Source organism: Hoplias malabaricus, chromosome 8 (genome assembly GCF_029633855.1).
Source record: "Hoplias malabaricus isolate fHopMal1 chromosome 8, fHopMal1.hap1, whole genome shotgun sequence".
In the NCBI taxonomy this organism is placed as follows: domain Eukaryota; kingdom Metazoa; phylum Chordata; class Actinopteri; order Characiformes; family Erythrinidae; genus Hoplias; species Hoplias malabaricus.
In genome coordinates, this window is record NC_089807.1 from 877,501 (window position 1) to 897,869 (window position 20,369).

The following is a 20,369-nucleotide window of genomic DNA, read 5'->3' on the forward strand; positions in this document are numbered from 1 at the left end:
TTCTGAGGGGATTCCTCCACTGCTCTACTTCCTGTAGTTCTCTGTAACAACTCAGACGCTCCCCCTTGACTCCGTCCCTTTGTTCCTCAAGTGTCTCTCTCTCTCTATTTATTCTCCTCGTTTCTCAGGTCTTTGTCCAGTGTTGTCTGTTCACGAGTCGTAGTGTTTATGTTGAACGACGGGTTCATTTTCATAAGGAGGGGGAGGAGACATTAAAGTTCCAGTTTTAAACGCTTGGTGTCAGTATTACAGATTGCTCCTTTAAATATATATTCATCTGTTTCTCTACCATTCGGACAAAATCACACAAAAAATGTCTCCCATCTGTCTTCTTCTGTCTCAATCCTGTCTCACTTCAGTCCACCTCTCCTTCCTGTACATAACGTACTCTTCTCTTCTCGTTTCTTACTCATCAGCGAGATCTGATAACATCGACTCCATCTCGTCCGACAAAACTGACTCACAATCAGCCAATTAAAAGTGGGAGACAGTCAGAGAATGGTGAGGGAAGTGTGAGACTCTCAGCTCCACAGTGATGTAATCTGTATTTGATGAATCTCGTAACCAAGACAGGCCAAGTACACTCTGAGACACGCGGACCACAGCGCTGTTACCAGACCCTGCCATAGCAACCGAGGCAGAGAGATAGGAGGCGACAGGATTGTGTTTTCTGAGCGTGGGTGCGTTAAACGTGGAATTAAAATCATCTTCTCTAAAAGTCTTCTTCAAAAAAAAAAAAAAAAAAATTCTTTGACCCACTTCGGTTTCCCCATTCTCTAGGATTTCCCTTAAACACACACAAGGCCCTGAGCCTGAGAGAGAGGATCACATGCTTCCTCTGAGACATGAGAACACCACTTCGGTCTTCTCACACTGCTGCTACCACAACCCCACAGCTCTACATCATTGTAGGAGAACACTAACTGCCCAGGTCTGTGCCCAGGTCTTCATGTGTTTTACAGCCCCCATATGCTCACACAGGCTAGCAGTGTGTGTGTGTGTGTGTGTGTGTGTGTGTGTGTGTGTCACGCCCTGGCCCTGTCCTGAACTGTCCTGTGTCTGTTGTCCCCACCATGAGCTCATGAAGTACATGGCTCTGTTTCTTGTTGTTCTTGTCTCCGCCTTAGCTCCACCCTCTCGTTGTGCCTCCTCTGTGGTTATGTGTCCCGGGTGTTCCTTGTCTGTGGTGTGTATTTATGTTCCCCTGTGTCAGTGTTTCTTTGTTGGACATTACCTTTTGTACCTGTGTCCCACTGTTTGGCTTGCCCTTTGTGCACGTGTCTGGTCTGACTGTATCCATCGTGGTTGCTTTAGTCTGTTTGTATCTCTCTTGTCTGTAGTCTACTAGCACCTTGCAATTTTGTGCTTTTCTAGTCTGTTAGTGTTTCCCTTTCTGTGCTCGGTTGGTCTCTCTCTCTCTCTCTGGTCTGTTAGTGCTTCCCTTGGTGTACCTTTCTAGTCTGTAACCCTCTCTCTACAACGATTCCACTGTCTCCCTGTCTAGGTCTGTCTGCATCTGTCTCCCTGTCTAGGTTTGTCTGCGTCTGTCTACCTGTCTGCGTCTGTCTCCCTGACTAGGTCTGTCTGCGTCTGTCTACCTGTCTGCGTCTGTCTCCCTGACTAGGTCTGTCTGCGTCTGTCTACCTGTCTGCGTCTGTCTCCCTGACTAGGTCTGTCTGCGTCTGTCTCCCTGTCTGTGTTTGTCTCCCTGTCTGTGTCTGTCTCCCTGTCTGTCTGCATCTGTCTCCCTGTCTGCGTCTGTCTGCGTCTGTCTCCCTGTCTAGGTCTTTCTGCGTCTGTCTCCCTGTCTAGGTCTGTCTGCATCTGTCTCCCTGTGTAGGTCTGTCTGCGTCTGTCTCCCTGTCTAGGTCTGTCTGCGTCTGTCTCCCTGTCTAGGTTTGTCTCCCTGTCTAGGTCTGTCTGCATCTGTCTCCCTGTCTAGGTCTGTCTGCGTCTGTCTCCCTGTCTAGGTCTGTCTGTGTCTGTCTCCCTGTCTGCATCTGTCTGCGTCTGTCTCCCTGTCTGCATCTGTCTGCGTCTGTCTCCCTGTCTAGGTCTGTCTGCATCTGTCTCCCTGTCTAGGTCTGTCTGTGTCTGTCTCCCTGTCTGCATCTGTCTCCCTGTCTAGGTCTGTCTGCATCTGTCTCCCTGTCTAGGTCTGTCTGTATCTGTCTCCCTGCCTAGGTCTGTCTGTGTCTGTCTCCCTGTCTGCATCTGTCTGCGTCTGTCTCCCTGTCTAGGTCTGTCTGCATCTGTCTCCCTGCCCACATTTCTTCTGTCTACCTCTGTTGGTTTTCTTTTGATGAAATTAAGTCTGGTGTGTTGTTGCATCTGCGTCCACCCAGTCGGGTGTGTGTGTGTGTGTGTGTGTGTTCTTAAATTACAATGAAACCTAAAATGGTTTAATTTGAATACTACAATGGTGTATTTTGAGTGCAAGGCAGAACACAACCTGGAGGGGGCACCAGTCCTTCACAGGGCAACACACAGACACACACACACACAAACACACACACACATACGGACACAAGTCTCCAATCCATCTACCAACGTGCGATCCTTCACCCACTGACAGAGAGGAGATGGGTTTCTGTGCTCGTGACTGCTGTGAGACTCTCTCCAGCACAGAGAGAGGAGCTGTGTATGAGATAAATGTAACAGTTTTACTCATTCATTTACATTAGTGCTCTTAAACAGACAGTCACTCCCTAATATGGCGCTCGCAACAAAAACATTATGTCACTGCAACCTACGAACAAGGCGCCTTCTGCACCATTTAAGGTGGAACAGGACAGTGGCAAACTAAAAGCTGACTTCAGCCTCATATGTCTGTGAGAAGTGAGTGATGTTTTACATAGTTGTGTTGCTGCTGTGCCTGTGCTGGTGAAACACTCGAAAAAGAACCTAATGAACAGGAAGATTCCTGGACTGTTGTGTCTTCCATTTTTAACACAATACAAATAGATACAATAAGAACAAGTAGGTGTTTTTGGCAGCTATTAAATCACACAGTAACCAGATCATCAGTGTTATTTACTAAACTGGTCAGGGGTTTTAATCGTGTGGCTGATGAGTGTAAACACACAAACACTGTAAGCTGGAAAATATACAATGTCTCCTCAAACAATAACGACAAATAAAGTGATTCCAAATGGTGACAGTAGCCATCAACTTCCCTGTAAATGACACAGAGGATGCACTGAGTTACAGCTCCCTGATTTAAAGGAGCTGTTCTGTGTTTCAGCTGAACACTGACCTTCAAAGTAGTGCCGGTCTGTCCGGACGGTTTAGAGTTTCACCCCGCTGTATATCGACCGTAATATAAAACAGCCGCGCACTCAGAAAGCCTCCAAAGACACAGTCTCCTTCAGCCTCCTCTCTCAAAAACAAACTCTAAAAAGCCTGGGACACTTCTCCCTCAATCTTTCACAAAGACACAGATATTTACAGCGAACCAGAAGCAACCCCTTCATATGAACTTCCTTCTTCTGCTTCCCTCGGCCCTGTCTTCTCCCCGCTCACAGTGAAAGAGCGAGACAATCAACAAGAAAACAAACCACTCTTTCGGAGACAGGCCGTCTTTCAGCACCGCGATTGTGTCACGCAGCAAAACAAATTCCAATTTGTGCCAGTGTGTGTTTTTGCTCCCCGGGGCACTGTTTGTGCAAGGGGTGTGTGTGTGTGTGTGTGTGTGTGTGTGTGTGTGTGTGTAGGGAGAGAGTGTCTGCAGACTTTATGGATTCAAAGAAGGTTTCTGGGTTTCTCTTGATTCTCCACTAATCGGAGAAGAAAGGAAAACAAAACAATGGCAACTAATAACAACAAAAGCTCAGCATCTCTTTTAATCAGATTACACAATTTATTTTTTATATCTAGACACATCATGCTGCTAATTTTACCAGGAGCGTTTAGAAAAATAAACACTCTCTTGCATCTAGTGCATCAGTAATTTATAAAGAGCTCAGATCTATGCTTTCATTTATTTATCTATTTCATTTATTTATTTGTCTTGTTTTCTTTAAATAGTGTTTTTTCAATTATCTCTAAACAATAACCAAAACTTAATTAATAAGATATTAATAAAAAGCTAGTTGTGATTAACTATTCATACCACAGTGTTTGTCATCATCAGAGCAGTGTTTCAGGTTAATATCAGTCCTGGCTGAAGAGAAATATAGTTTTTCCACTGCATGGTCCTGACTCTACTGGACTCTACTCTCTGATTGGTCCCTGGTTGGTTTTCCACTCCCACAGCTCCCCCCTGAAATATATCTGGTGTCGTCTCTAACCCCGTCTCTAAGGGGAACAGTGGGCTGTGGAAACCACAACAACGGCGGTGGTAACGTTAAGCGGTGTTTACTCATGGTGTATTGGTGTGTTGTTGTTGTTTGGGACTGAACACAGCTCCGTCATCAGTTCAGACAGATCAGTAGAGTTTGTTCCTTCCTTGTTGCAGCGTCCAGCTCTCGCTGGATTCTTTCGTCGGCCACCGATCCAAGGAGCGTTTGAACCTCTTCAAAAGACCACGGCGTCATTTTACGAGCTGCCGTCGTGAGTCGGATAAAAATAAACGTGATCTCTGCTGCAGCTGGAGATTTTACAGATGGAGAGTTGGTGCTGGTCGTCTGCGTTGTGTGGCGTAGAGTGACGACTCTCTCTGGACGATCAGTGCTCTGCAAGGTTTACACGCTACGGTTTAGTCCCTACTCGACTCGCTCTGAACCACAAGAGAACAGCCACTAAACTAGAACCCGCTTCCAGAACCAGAATCAGGACCTGATTCACCTGGTGGAGGAGTGGAGAAAGACGAGTAGAGTCAAGTCGAGTAGTGACCCTGCAGCGTTTAAAAACTCCAGCAGCACTGCTGTGTCTGATCCACTCTACACCAGCACAACACACACTAACACACCACCACCACGTCAGTGTCACTGCAGCGCTGAGAATGATCCACCACCACATCACACCTGCTCTGTGGGGATCCTGAGCGCTGAGGAACAGGGGGAAAGGGGGCTAATAAAGTATGCAGAGCAACATATAGACTACAAAATGTGTGTTATTAATTAAAAGAGTCCAGCTTTTGACCTGGAATATAGCTCAGGGTGATTTGTGCTGTGTGTTACACAAACAAGAAAATAAGTTTAAAATAAGTCCTGAGTCAATAAGTTTGACTCAGAAACACACTTCTGCTTCACCTTTTCCTTCAGGGCTTCTGTTTAAGGCGAACCTGTAGGTTTTCTTCACTTTCTACAAATTTTTGACCACACTGAGTGCTCTAAGTGTTCAATGTGATCGTTTCTGTAGGTGTAGGTGACCTGTGTAGGAGTGAGTAGCTGCAGCTTTGACAGTGTTATCAATAGAAACAAAACACAAAGAAACAACTATAAAATCTACAGACAAAATGTACACGTTTACTGTGGACTGAAAATAAACTTCAGCAGTGAGAAAATGAACAAAGCAAGCCAGCTCTAATTGCCATAAATCACCACAGATATGAGAAGAAAAGAGAGAGAGGTCAGAAGTAAATTAATTAAAAAAGACAGATAGAAAAGTGGCAGAGTGTGAAAGAGAGATATTGAAGTGTGCTGTGTCACGGAGCGGCTCCATTACATCATCTTTCTGTTTATTTTCAGCTCTAAGGGTGTGGACAGAGTCCCTTCGGCCTTTATATTACAGTACAGTTTTTACTCAAATAGAAACTGACTCTAAATAAAAGTAAACACAAAGCGAAAGTGCTACAAAACTAAACAGCTCGAGTTACACGTGAGTTTCTGTGGGAATTCAAACAGTGAATAAACACTTACAGACAATTTACACTTCAGACACCAACAAGATACAGTCACTTCTTACTCACACACACCGCTCCACCTTAAAAGATACAGTCGCTTCTTACTCACACACACCGCTCCACCTTAAAAGATACAGTCGCTTCTTACTCACACACACCGCTCCACCTTAAAAGATACAGTCGCTTCTTACTCACACACACCGCTCCACCTTAAAAGATACAGTCGCTTCTTACTCACACACACCGCTCCACCTTAAAAGATACAGTCGCTTCTTACTCACACACACCGCTCCACATTAAAAGACAGTCGCTTCTTACTCACACACACCGCTTCACCTTAAAAGATACAGTCACTTCTTACTCACACACACCGCTCCACCTTAAAAGACAGTCGCTTCTTACTCACACACACCGCTCCACCTTAAAAGATACAGTCACTTCTTACTCACACACACCGCTCCACCTTAAAAGATACAGTCACTTCTTACTCACACACACCGCTCCACATTAAAAGATACCGTCGCTTCTTACTCACACACACTGCTCCACCTTAAAAGATACAGTCGCTTTTTACTCGCACACACCGCTCCACCTTAAAAGGCACTGAGCTTCTGAATGTAAAAAAAAAACAGAGATAACTGATGTTCCCAACAACTGTAGACCAGCCTAAAGTCAAGAGGCATGGGGTAGAGAGTTGCCCTGTGAAGGACTGGTGCCCCCTCCAGGTTGTGTTCCCGCCTTGCGCCCAATGATTCCAGGTAGGCTCTGGACCCACCGCGACCCTGAACTGGATAAGGGTTACAGATAATGAATGAATGAATGTTTTAAATGCATCTCATGGTGTTGATTTGACTAAGAAGAGAGAAACAGTCACTCACACCTGTCTGCATTTAGTGCATCAGTAACTTGTACAGAGCTTAGATCAGTGCTATTCTCCTTGGTTTGCTCTGACGATGTGCGAGAGAAATAACGCTTCCGTACTGTTCTCTCTACAATCTGTACTTCATGATCTGTATAAGTAATGATCAAAGAGGGGCAGGCCAATTAAGAGCAATTAATAAAAAGTTAGTTTTAATTAATCATTTACTCCACAGAGATGATTGTCAGAGCAGTGTGTTACACTAATATCAGCCCTGATCTGAGTTATACAACTGTTTGCTTCATGTACAATGAATGTTAGAATAATTTATGAATTTATGGTCACATGCTCTCTCTGTCTGTGCAGGGCGTGTGACTAGGACAAGGGCAGCTCATGGTCAGTAGGTATTAGCCTATATCACAACTGTCCTAAGAGAAACCTGCATCTCAGTGTTTGTGGATGTTTAGTTACTACTTCACTGGGACACAACCACTGTTCTTCACACTGTGTGAAAATTTCATGACGAATGGCCAATAGAAACGCTCCAAAGTTTATCTTTGTTAAATCTTTTTACATTGACTTCCAGTGAAAGTTAAGAAGGTTTTCTCCTTCTCCTGTAAAGTTAGCATTTTTAGAGCTACATGAGTTTAATAGGACAGTGATGGTAGTAAAGTCACATGTTGTGAGTGACCATATTATGCTATGGACAAAAATGTAGCTCATTTATTTCACATACCTTACGCATCTCACTGACAACACAAACTTTGAAAGTCTTTATACAGAGAAAGTGTGACAGTACTTTCCCCATGTGTCCGTCTCATCCTCACATTAGCCCTAAACCTCAAGAATAAATCCCTGTTCCCTTGTGGCTCTTGATACCTAACATGTCCCTAATCTTTATGTTTGACCTCTGGACTCTGTCCTAGTTCATGGTTCTTTTCCTTTTGTCTGTTTCTTTGTCTTGGGGTGTTTTCAGAAAAACACCATCTTCACACCCTGCCCCCAGCTCTGTCCCATTTCCACAATTACTGGTCATCCTCTACATTCCTTCTCTTCCTTTTCTCTCCTCAATTCATCCACCTACTACCAGCGAGAAGAGGAACAGTGGGAAGGGGGATGACAGGAGCAGTAGCAAAATTATATGAAAGCACCCCTAGTAATTTCTGCTTTTCCTCTAGTCACTGTCTATGCCTCAGTATTATTTATTTATTTATTTATTTTTTGTAGTTACTCAACCCTTTGACTGTTTGATTTGTTTCTTTCTTTTAGTTACTCTCTCTCAGTTAATTTCATGTTGTCTGTGTTTTACCAGTTCTCATGTTTAGTTTCTCTCTTGTTTAGTGTGTTTATTCTCTTTTTCTAGCTCTATTTAATAAACTCAATAACGCTGTTTTGACTTCGGCCTCTCTGTTGTCTCTTGAACTTATTCAGATATGAGGAAGGTGTAATATGTGCGTTTGTAATGTTCCCTCTGCCGAGAGCTGTGCAGAAATGAAAGTAATTAATAAACTCTTTAATAAGGTGAAATCAGCCTGTTCTGACCTGGATTACTGCACTGTCACCAGTCACGAAAATAGCAAACAACATTTCTGCCAGGACACATGAGTCTGCACAGCATTCTCATGTCTTATATCTGCACTTCCAATGTGGCTAAAAAAATGGAGCCCTAGTCTATTAATGCCTGAAATAACACTAAACTTGCACAACTGTTATGATAGCTTCTTTATATGTGAAAACCTCTAAAGGCAGTTAGTTCTGTGCAGCAGCATTCACTACCATCACTGTATATATTATATATATGTATTCACCTGTACCTTGTGCAGGGTCAACAATTTCTGCCAAAGGAGAGAGATATAATACAAAGCTCCAGATTTATAAATAACCAAGCAGATCTCTAGGTCATCGACACCAGCCAGAGGTGCTTGTCCATAATGTATTGGAGGGATGCAGAAGAGTGATAGGCAGAGGTAAAAACTGGAAGTGAACTCACTTGTGGCGTTGGTCAGACGGAAGGTGACGGAGCTGTCGGGAATGTCACACACATTGCGCACAGACACCTGGCAGGTGTAGTTAGCAAAGTCCTGAGGGCGCAGGTTCTTCAGTTTCAGTACCTTCGTCTCGCCCTGTATAAACATGTAAACACACAGAGGTTTAAATCACATAAAAGTATCAGTTATTCCTCAGAAAATCCAAAGAACTTCTAGGAACCATTTAGGAACAAATCATCGTTGTCCAAATACAAGGGCAAAGAGAAACTGGGCAAGCCTGGTTTAGCCGGATCCACATTAGTCTTATAGCCATTATCACAGAGGTTTTCAAAGTCAGGAAAAGCCCAAAATACATGCCCTCATCATTGGAAGGTCTGGAGAAGCTTTGGTGCCTCATATCAATATCTTTGTTTAAAATAATGACAAATATTTTAAACAGTGTGTTGTTTTATAGTGTGTGTGTGTGTGTGTGATCATGGAAAGCCTTCCATGTTCACACAAAGCTACAAAACTGAAGCACCGTGTTGAGATGACATTAAAGTAACTCGTTCACCAGAAAGCAGCAAGATAACATTTTAACATTTACGTTTTTGAACATTTCTAAAAGCACCTTAAAGTTTTATCAGTAGTCTACACTCGATAAAAGAACAAGGCATCAGTGGGAACTAGATATTTATTACTGATTTACATTTCTATAATGGTCCAACTGACAAAACGGTGCTGTCACTAATCCACAGACGCGTTTATTTTGAGTAACACCTCACTCTGGTGCTCTTTAATAATCCAGAGATTTCCCCTGATGTGGTGTAAAGTTAAACACAAAGCCGTTCAGATGTAATTCACTCGTCAGAAAGTCAATAACGGTGAGGTGTGTCCGTGTATTTGTGTCATTATAGGGACACACAAGATGACTTTCTGTTTGTGAAATACATAGTAGAAAACAAAAGGCTGTGTCACAGAAACATTCCCCAAACATAATAAACAGACTATTATAAATATCACCTCAACAACATCCAACACATTTCTGTTGGAGGCTCCAGTAAAACACTAAGCTGCTCCTCGGTGGATGGTAGAGCTACAGCACTGAAGTAGCGCGAGTGCGTCCCCAGTTCAGCTCTCAACTCTTTGACCCCTTGAACAAGCATTTTTTTTAGGTCCCAGAAAGAGCACTCTGGTAACCACCGAATGGTTCCAAATTTAGTTCACAAACTGCTGTGTGAAATATGGCTGAACTAACAGACAGTGTAGTGGTGCAGTGATGCCACCTTAAGTTATCTCTGTGAAATACGGCAGTTCCTACTCGCACATGTGTGTTTCAACACTAGAAGTAAGCACATAGGCGTCTTTGAGGCTGGCCCGGCACTTATCCAGTTCAGGGCCGTGGTGGGTCCGGAACCTACCCTGAATCACTGGGCGCAAGGCAGGAAAACACCCTGGAGGGGGCACCAGTCCTTCACAGGGCGACACACACACATTCACTTACTCACTCACAACTACGGACATTTTTGAGTCTCCAATCCACCTACAAACGTGTGTTTTTGGAGCGTGTCCGGAAACCCACCCAGACACGTGGAGGACACACCAAACTCCTCCTGGAGCAGGACTCGAACCCACAACCTCAGGACCCTGGAGCTACTACCTGCTGCACCACTGTGATGCCCCCAATAAAACATGCATCTCTAAAACTGGAGAAAAAAATAGACTTTTCTCTCTTCTGTCCACTGTTCTCCCAGTGTCCATCACTGCTCCAGTCTTTGGCTACTGAAGAAGTGATTGACAGGTGGATGTAATATGACCTGACATTTACCCACTTCACGTTCTATGAGATGATAATTACACACAGCTGTTAACACTCTGCTACAAACTGCAGCTCCTGCAAACCTCCGTCCAGTGGTGACAGACCGGGGGGTTTGTTTTATTCTGTGGGTGGGGTTTATTGCTTTGATACGTCAGTCACTTGTTCAGGAGCCAGTGACAAACTAGATCCCACCCTCACATCTGAACAGGGACAGATCTCAAGCAGGAAACTTTCTGAAGTGAACACGAGATGGTGGGAGATGTGTAATTGAGGACAACTCAAACTGAGGGAGAAAAAAAAAGCAGATCTTGTTTTTGATAAAAGTAAAATACAAAATGAAGCTCAAATATGAAAATATGTTTAAATATTTTCACATGAATCAGAGTGTCATCATTTTTTATATTTATTTATTTATTTTTATGAATTCAGCTTTTGGGTTGTTCTTAAAACGCTTGACCACCAGTTTGAGGCCATTCCTAAAATTAGGCGTAAGTTAGCGCTCGTGTCTTAAAATGAGAGACAGGGGGACTTTCTTTAAGAGCAGCACTAACAATGTTTACCAACAGAACAGCTGCTTCAACATCAATGAACTACTTCAACTCTACGATGTCTTCAGAGTTCACTCAGTGACTGATATTTCTCAAACCCTTTATTTTTACATTAATGCTATTACCACAGTGGTGAAATAATACCTAATAATTACAGGAAAGAGAAGGAGTGAAGGGTAACTGATGTGGGAGGAGAAAGATGAAAAAGGAGAGAAAAGAGCGAGAGAGAGAAAAGGGAGAAAACAGAAGAGAAAGTAAGAGAGAGAGAGATACAGAGGAGACAGAATGAGAGACAGAGAGAGTGGTATAGAGAGAGACAGACAATGAGAAACTGAATGAGAGAAAAATAAGTAGATAGAGAGTGAGAGGAAAAGAAAGAAAAGTGTGGAGGGATGTTTTATGAATGAATCAGTCATGTGCGGGGTCCGCCTGAGAGATGGATCATTGTCGTTAAAGTGATGAATTGTAAAGACATCATCTCAGTCCCTCGTTCTTCTCCCATCTCTTTCTCCTTATGCAAAGTGGTCTTTAATAATGGCTTTCAGTTCATGGGTTCATCACTCATTTCCTGTGTCGTCCTGCTCTCGGGCCGAGGGGACACCACTGCTTTGGTCAGAAAAGACTCCTCCCAGCTCTACATTCAGTGTCTCAATAACTGACTTTAAACAAATACAGTGGTCTCTAAGGCAGAGGGTCACCACTTTATCACACGCACTTTTCTAAACTCGTATAGGGTGAATCACAGGTACCTCAGGCAGGTATGATTCCATACAGCTTTAGGATTTTTGTTTTTGCTGCTTTGACATTGTTCATTCATTCATTCATTCATTCATTCATTCATTCATTTGCTCTTGTAACCACGGAGCTTACCTGGAAACACTGGGAGTGAATTTGAAACACACCCTGAGCACAACATCACTCCATCACACACTCACTCAATCACTCATACACACACACACGCACACACACACACACACACACACACACTCACCCAGTCACTCACTCATAAACACTCTCTCTCTCACACACACACACACACTTTCACACTCTCCAAGTTACTCACTCAAACTCTCTCTCTCTCTCTCTCTCTCTCTCTCTCTCTCTCTCTCTCTCACACACACACACACACACAGTTTCACACTCACCCAGTCACTCACTAACACACTCACACACCTGTGGATAAAGACACAGACTTTCCACCTGCCACCATGTGTCGGGACTGGGAGAAAAGTGTGTGTGTGTGTGTGTGTGTGCATCAGGAATATGTCACATTGTAGAGACAAAAACCTGTTTACACACTCACATTCAGAGACTTGAAAAAGTTAATGAAAAGTCTCCACAAAATGAATGGAAGTCTATGTAATGTCCCCACAACCCACAGATACAAGTCTGCTAACCTTGCTAATGTGAGGTGTACACAGCCTAACTGACTTGTCTGGGGCTTCATAACTCCCCTTATTGACTGTGAGGAATCCTGTGATTCTGACTGTTCCTGTTACGAAAAAGCAGAGATGTTTTAGCGGAGACACTGCTGCTCAGCGAGACCTTAACCAAAGCACGTCGTCATCTTCAGAACGGCAGCCGAGGGAATTGAGAGCATTGGCTTTCAGACTGTACGACATAAAACATCTCCTCTACACAGGCTGCACGCCGCTGCTCTAATGATTATTTGAAAATGCGCTCGGAAATAATAGAACAAACTGAATGCTTTATATCTTCACCCAGACAGACTGAAGGGGCTCCTTTCATAAATCCACTTTAAAAAGACTCTCGTCTCTCAGCTGCTGTAATACATTCTAATTTTCTAAATATTTTTCCCATAGAAGAATGGTCCTTCAAGCTTTTAATGCGTGTATCACGAGAAAGAAATATCATGGGAATAGCACTACTCTGTTTGACCTCTCAGGGATCCCTGAAACAGCACTTTTCCAGCAAATAAACTCTGCTTCTTCAACCGGTTCTGTTTAAGACCTGCATGTTCTCCATGGTACTGGCCCACGGAGTTTCCATCAGATTTCATGGGAACCAAGGATACGTCACCTTCGGGGGGGCACTGTGAGGGCTGGGATCCACCGTGGCTGTGTCTGAATTCAACTTCAGAGCCAGAGATAAAGGGAAAGAGTCAGGACAGAGTCATGGCTTACCCACTGTTTACAGAAGAAAACAGTGTTTCTATTTTTGTTTCTATTTCCTTGCGATGTTCTCATCTAACCAGAAAACAAATGTAGCATTGTTTCCTTTTTGGCATTTCCCCGTTTCAAAATGAAACGCTCCACAGACTCGTCTGGATCTCTGGTCTTTACCCAGAAAACCACTGAGGATGATATAACACTCTGTAAAAGACAAGTCCACTGTGCCATAGCGATTTAGCACTGTGCTGAGCTCTTTCCGGAGCTTCTTTATCTCAGTGCACCCACAGACGCTGTCACGGTTCACACTAAAGAAACTACCCAGAGAAAATCAAAAATGAGATCTTACTAATATTGCTCCGATTTCTCCTAAACAATGAGATCAGACAGAAGGATAAAGAATATTTTAAAGTAGTGTTAGTGAAGAGCTCAGTAGTCACACACTGTGCTCAGATTTGCCAGATTAACTTAAGCCTACTCTCCCCTGTATCTCTCTTGTTTCTCATGTGTCTCATTCTGATTCGCCAAAGGAAATTTAGTCTCCTGAGCAATTACAGAGCAACCTATGCACAATACATTTTTTTTTGTGTGGGAACTACCCTCTGGTTCCTATTTTCTGGTTTTCGTTGGTGGAAATGTGCCACATGGTTCCAAATTAGGTTTGTGAACAGGAACAGAACCGGTTCCAACAAGTGGAAAAGTTGAGAACCTCTGGAAACTCCAACCTGAAGGCAAAAGGCAGCCTTGCTCTTAAGTGAAGGAACAACTCCACACCTTGGAGAACCAGAATGAGAGAACCCAAAGTCCACCATCAAATCAGACGTGGGATACAGAGTTTTTTTTTCAGTTGGTTCCTAAAGTTAAGTTTAATCCACCTCTGGGGAGTTGATGTTCTTTTTTAAAAAAATGATTAATTAATTTATTCATTGTAAACTGAACCCACAACCTCCAGCTCCCTGGAGCTGTTTGACTGCGACACACTACCTGCTGCACCACCACTTATGAAGAAGGTGATTGTTGTATGTTAATATGTTGTAAAAGCTTTAAATTGTAGTCTTTCCCAGCTCCACCACTGTAGACTAACTCTGAGAGTCTATAACCAAGCATTTCATACTCAACTCTTTAAATAAAACCTATAAAAACCTATTAAAAACCTATAAAACCAGAAGAAAACAAAATCAAATCACAGGATTTCCCTTTCATTAAAAAGAGATTTAGCCCGGGAGGATAAGTGATAGATCTGCCAATGTTCCCCTCTGTTTCTGGCAGACGTTTGAACCCTGAGGCTGCCAAACTACTATCAACATGATGCTGTTTAATCAGACGCAGTGAAATATCAAAGAAAAGGTAAATAAGGATAACTATATTCTTTTTACTTTTTTGGCACTTCAAATTTCTTGCACAGTGCACTGTTCCAGCTCATTCCAAAAGTAAATAAATAAATAAATAAAACGTAGCTTATATTGTGACGATGGCCCTTTTGGTTACTCTTCACATTCATTAGTATTTTGTATGATGAAAGTGTCTGTAAAACACTTGAATAAATCAGAACAAAACAGAACAAACTGTGGCTTATGTGTCTCTTAATAATATGCAAAATAAGTGCTACATTTTTGTTTTTTAAACTGTGCAATAACCGTTTGAGCAAAAGCGATACATCAGTTGTAATACCTTATTTAAACAGAACATGACCTGGTTTGCCCACATTGACACATGTACACGAGGCATGTTCTTATTCATGAAGATAGATCCTGAGCCAGGCAATGATCAGCTCCTGAGCCAATGGTTGTACTAAAGGGAACTGAGTTCAGGGCTGAGCATTTGCTCCCCCTTCTGGACTGAGCTTTAATAGCTTTAAAATGTTAAAAACTACCATGAGTGATAATAATATATTGTGAAACGAACCACATACTGCTGTTCAGATGGTAACGTTATACTAGGGTTTTCACAGGCGTCCTGCAGTAGACACAGACATCACAAAGCTGATTTGTAAATGAGGATATGGACCACCAGAGAGGATCATTCTCTTAGGACTTTTGGTTGGAGGTGCCTTTTGTTTTTTTCTGAGGCCCTAAGCATAATTTTGATAAGGGGCCCCTAATACCTGAACTCTGTGAGCAAAAATGTGACCATTTTTTGGCAGTTGCACCTGACTCTCCACTAGTACTCTCCCTCCATTTTTGGCTAATGCTGTAACAGTGGCAGCACTAAACGTGGAATAGAAGAAAAAGAAGCGAACATAGTTGTTTATTTTCCATCTTGCAGATTTGTGTAACCTTAAATGATGCAGTAGTTTTGTCCAGGTGCCTGTAAGCGCTTCACTGTTTAAGGTGTAACAAAAACACGTGTGTAACAAAAAGATATGTGAACACTGCCACAACATTTAAGGTGGAACAGAAACTATGAAGAACTCAACTTTTAAACGAATACTAGACAGTGTAAAAACATCATTATATGTTCACTTTTCAGCTTCTAAGTTTGGTTCGTGATACAGTGGACTTTACACTTTACAGCTTTAGACTTTACAGCAAGTCTTTTAAGGTTGTGGAGAACAGCTGCGCAGTGCATGCTCCTCTAAATATATTCCCCCTGCTATGCATGTTAACTATTATTTATTAACAATGCAGCCTCAAGAAAATCAGTCACACGCTTACCTCACTGCTGTTCCCGGAGCTCAGTCCCGTGGAGTCTTTTTTTTCTCTTTTCATTTCCTGAAGGACAGTTTCGCTTCATCATCTGATGATACATTAACTCTCCCTAACTTAATGTGAGGAGGAGATAAGGGGTCCTTCATTAATTTGCAGGGCCCTACACAGCTTGCATAGAGAGCATATAGGGCAGTTGTAATCTGCTTAGTTTTGTGTTCTGTTCTGTTTTTGTTCCTTGTTTGTGCTCCCCTTGTCATGTGACTGTTTCCCCCTGTCTTGTGTCTGCTTCCTGCTTGTTCCCTGGTCATGTGATACCCTTCCCATGTGTTTTTAGTGTCACGTGTCTTAATTAGTGTCCTGGTGTTTCTTGTTTGTGCTGTCTTTATATAGTCCTTGTCAGTGGTTCCTGTTTTGTGGGTCATTGTACGTATGTCTGCTCAATGTTGATGGTCCTTAGCCTTGATTTGTGTTTAGCCTTCTTGTTTAGCGCTTGTGTTTTATGTTTATATTCCTGGTTTAGTGTTTAGCTTTGTTTAGTGTTCAGCGTTTAGCATTTAGCCTTGTTTAGTGTTAACTTGCCTCTGTCTTGTTACCTTTCGTTTATTGCTAATAAATATTCCTGCATATACCTCCATCCCTTACTCATAGACCACTCCTACACACCCCCTATTATTACAGCAGTCTGGCTCTGGGTGCTACTCAATGTGTTGTGTCACTTTGGCTGTTTCTCCTGTCAGTTCCGATGTTCTCTTGTGCTGCCTAAGTTACATTCCAGTGGTCAACATCGCAAATACCAAAAAGAATGTTGCTCTTGATTCGCACCAAATATTGAGAACACATCGGTTCATGACTCACCAACTAAAACCACCTGAAATCACAGTCACTGTGGTATTCCCTGTGTCCTTGTTAGGGAGATAATTCATAGCATCTTTACAATGTCTCCAAGTCAGCACTGTGAGTGTGTCCTGCTGTGTAGATGTGTGTGTGTGTGTGTGTTGTTTACCTGTGTGTATAGAGGTTCGTAGATGTCCACTCCGTTGTCTTTACTTTGTTCGATGGGGGTATTGCCTCGTTTCCAGATGAACCTGGCAGGAGGGTTGGAGTTGACTGTGCAGCGCAGAAACACAGTTTTCTCCTGGTAGTAGTTTCCCCGAACATCGCTGATGGTCTGGTGCACCGTGAGCACAGGTTTATCCAAATCTGGAACACAAACAAACACATAAACACAAATTTAATGATCACTGAGTCTGCGGGGTCAAAGTCCAGATGCTGAGACTGTGTGAGTCCTGATTAATAAAAGCTATAAGATTTAATAAGAAAACCTCACTGACACCCAGCTCTGTGATTACTCTGCAGTCCTCATATTACATACGTATAATACGACTTTCAAGTGGTACAACTATTAAACCATAGAGATATTTGAATTGAAACCTGTTGTTGTTTTTAATGAAATGGACCATGCTTCGGTCCAAACCCCACGAGCCCCACAGCAGTGTTCTCCCCCTGTGTAAACAGCCCCTGTTCCTTTAAATGATAATGAGCCGCTCGCTGTTCACCCCGACCCCGAGCGCACAGCAGTGAGGAGCGAGGAGCAGAAGCTCTGGTTTTTAGCCATTTTCACTCTGTTCTCTCTCTGCTTCAATCTTGTTTTCTTCATTTTTACTCAGTGCTCTTATTTCTCCGCACTGTGTTTAACCTCATCTTTGTGCTCTCACATAAACATGGGTCCAGCGCTGTGATTGGACAGACTAAAATGAGGGAGAGGGTGTTCTAAAGTCTCTGCACTTGTTTCACAGTGTGTGGGTTGGTGGACTCCCATGTGAACATGCACTGAACTATTTGTTTTTTATCATGTTGTCTTCCAGAAGAATAAATGATGCCGAAGGATTATAAAATACTACTACTAATAATAATAAAACATTAAAAGACGACTGGTGAATTGATGGGAGGGATGAATAAAAATATAAAAATCTATGGATGCACAAAGAGGAAATTGCTCTCAGATGATGGGATTTTCTTACCCCCAAATTCCTCAGGGCTCTGTAATAAAATTACAGTTTTGGTGATTCACATTTGATTCCTTTTGACAGGAGATTATCCTCAACACAACACCTAATAGCAACAGCACAGATCAGTGGAACACACCAGATTAGAACATCTCTGTGTTTATGTGTGTGTGTGTGTGTGTGTGTGTGTGTGTGTGTTGGAGTGAAATAAATGGGTTGTGTGACTCTGAATGGCAGTTATGACTAACGCTTATGAAAGTAATGTGAGGTAAGAGAACAGAATGAGATCAAGACCAGCTTCTCCCACCTCCCTTTTTGTTCCCTTTCACTCCATCCATCCACCCATTCATCCTGACCCCCCCCCCCCTCCTCTCTCTCTCTCTCTCTGTGTTGTCATGTTAAAACCACTCCATCAACTCCCTGAGACCGTAAATGTCCCTCTGCACCTAAATCCACTGGCTGTAAATGTCCCTCGTCCACTTACATCTGTGTAAACAAGTGTCAATCAGAATCATATCTGTGTCCAACTCAGTGGACAGCCTCCTTCTGGATCCAGGGGTGTGTGTGTGTGTGTGTGTGTGTGCTCAGTTTAAACACTTAACTCTAGGTTGTTGTTCATAACGCTACATAATCCCTACATGGACATAACAACTGTCACTAACCTATAGGACGATCTATACAGGGCTAGTCCATTCACTCAGGCCCTGTCCATACAGATCAGTTTATTTTTAAATACTGAGGTTTTGTCTGTGTTTTTCCTCTTGTCCACATGGAAACTGCATATTAGATCACTGACTCTCGTGTGGACGAAGAAAACTGATCTTTTCTGAAACATTGACATCACACAGCCCCTCACTCCCTTGAACTACATCAGTCATAAACTACACTGTACACACACAGCTCCTCACTCCCTCTACAGTGAACTACATCAGTCACAAACTACACTGTACACACACAGCTCCTCACTCCCTCTACAGTGAACTACATCAGTCACAAACTACACTGTACACACACAGCTCCTCGCTCCCTCTACAGTGAACTACATCAGTCATAAACTACACTGTACACACACAGCTCCTCGCTCCCTCTACAGTGAACTACATCAGTCATAAACTACACTGTACACACACAGCTCCTCTCTCCCTCTACAGTGAACTACATCAGTCACAAACTACACTGTACACACACAGCTCCTCTCTCCCTCTACAGCGAACTACATCAGTCACAAACTACACTGTACACACACAGCTCCTCACTCCCTCTACAGTGAACTACATCAGTCATAAACTACACTGTACACACACAGCTCCTCACTCGCTCTACAGTGAACTAAATCAGTCACAAACTACACTGTACACACACAGCTCCTCACTCCCTCTACAGTGAACTACATCAGTCATAAACTACACTGTACACACACAGCTCCTCACTCCCTCTACAGTGAACTAAATCAGTCACAAACTACACTGTACACACACAGCTCCTCACTCCCTCTACAGTGAACTACATCAGTCTTAAACTACACTGTACACACACAGCTCCTCATTCCCTCTACAGTGAACTACATCAGTCACAAACTACACTGTACACACACAGCTCCTCGCTCCCTCTACAGTGAACTACATCAGTCACAAACTACACTGTACACACACAGCTCCTCTCTCCCTCTACAGTGAACTACATCAGTCACAAACTACACTGTACACACACAGCTCCTCACTCCCTCTACAGTGAACTACATCAGTCATAAACTACACTGTACACACACAGCTCCTCACTCGCTCTACAGTGAACTAAATCAGTCACAAACTACACTGTACACACACAGCTCCTCACTCCCTCTACAGTGAACTACATCAGTCATAAACTACACTGTACACACACAGCTCCTCACTCGCTCTACAGTGAACTAAATCAGTCACAAACTACACTGTACACACACAGCTCCTCGCTCCCTCTACAGTGAACTACATCAGTCATAAACTACACTGTACACACACAGCTCCTCACTCGCTCTACAGTGAACTAAATCAGTCACAAACTACACTGTACACACACAGCTCCTCACTCCCTCTACAGTGAACTACATCAGTCATAAACTACACTGTACACACACAGCTCCTCACTCCCTCTACAGTGAACTAAATCAGTCACAAACTACACTGTACACACACAGCTCCTCACTCCCTCTACAGTGAACTACATCAGTCATAAACTACACTGTACACACACAGCTCCTCACTCGCTCTACAGTGAACTAAATCAGTCACAAACTACACTGTACACACACAGCTCCTCGCTCCCTCTACAGTGAACTACATCAGTCATAAACTACACTGTACACACACAGCTCCTCACTCCCTCTACAGTGAACTACATCAGTCATAAACTACACTGTACACACACAGCTCCTCGCTCCCTCTACAGTGAACTACATCAGTCATAAACTACACTGTACACACACAGCTCCTCGCTACCTCTACAGTGAACTACATCAGTCATAAACTACACTGTACACACACAGCTCCTCGCTCCCTCTACAGTGAACTACATCAGTCATAAACTACACTGTACACACACAGCTCCTCGCTCCCTCTACAGCGAACTA

The 20,369-nt window shown here is 43.0% G+C and overlaps 1 protein-coding gene across 2 annotated transcripts in view; it reads right to left on the reverse strand.

Moving 5' to 3' along the window:
• The window catches only part of LOC136706170 (MAM domain-containing glycosylphosphatidylinositol anchor protein 1), a 297,644-nt gene that overhangs the window by 121,540 nt on the left and 155,735 nt on the right, over positions 1–20,369 (reverse strand). For both annotated transcript variants that reach the window (XM_066680124.1, XM_066680125.1), the window contains exons 5-6: positions 16,759–16,955; positions 8,635–8,767 (exon numbers count right to left, since the gene is read on the reverse strand). In XM_066680124.1, the coding sequence (XP_066536221.1) occupies positions 8,635–8,767; positions 16,759–16,955 (330 nt within the window). The remainder of the gene's footprint in view (positions 1–8,634; positions 8,768–16,758; positions 16,956–20,369) is intronic.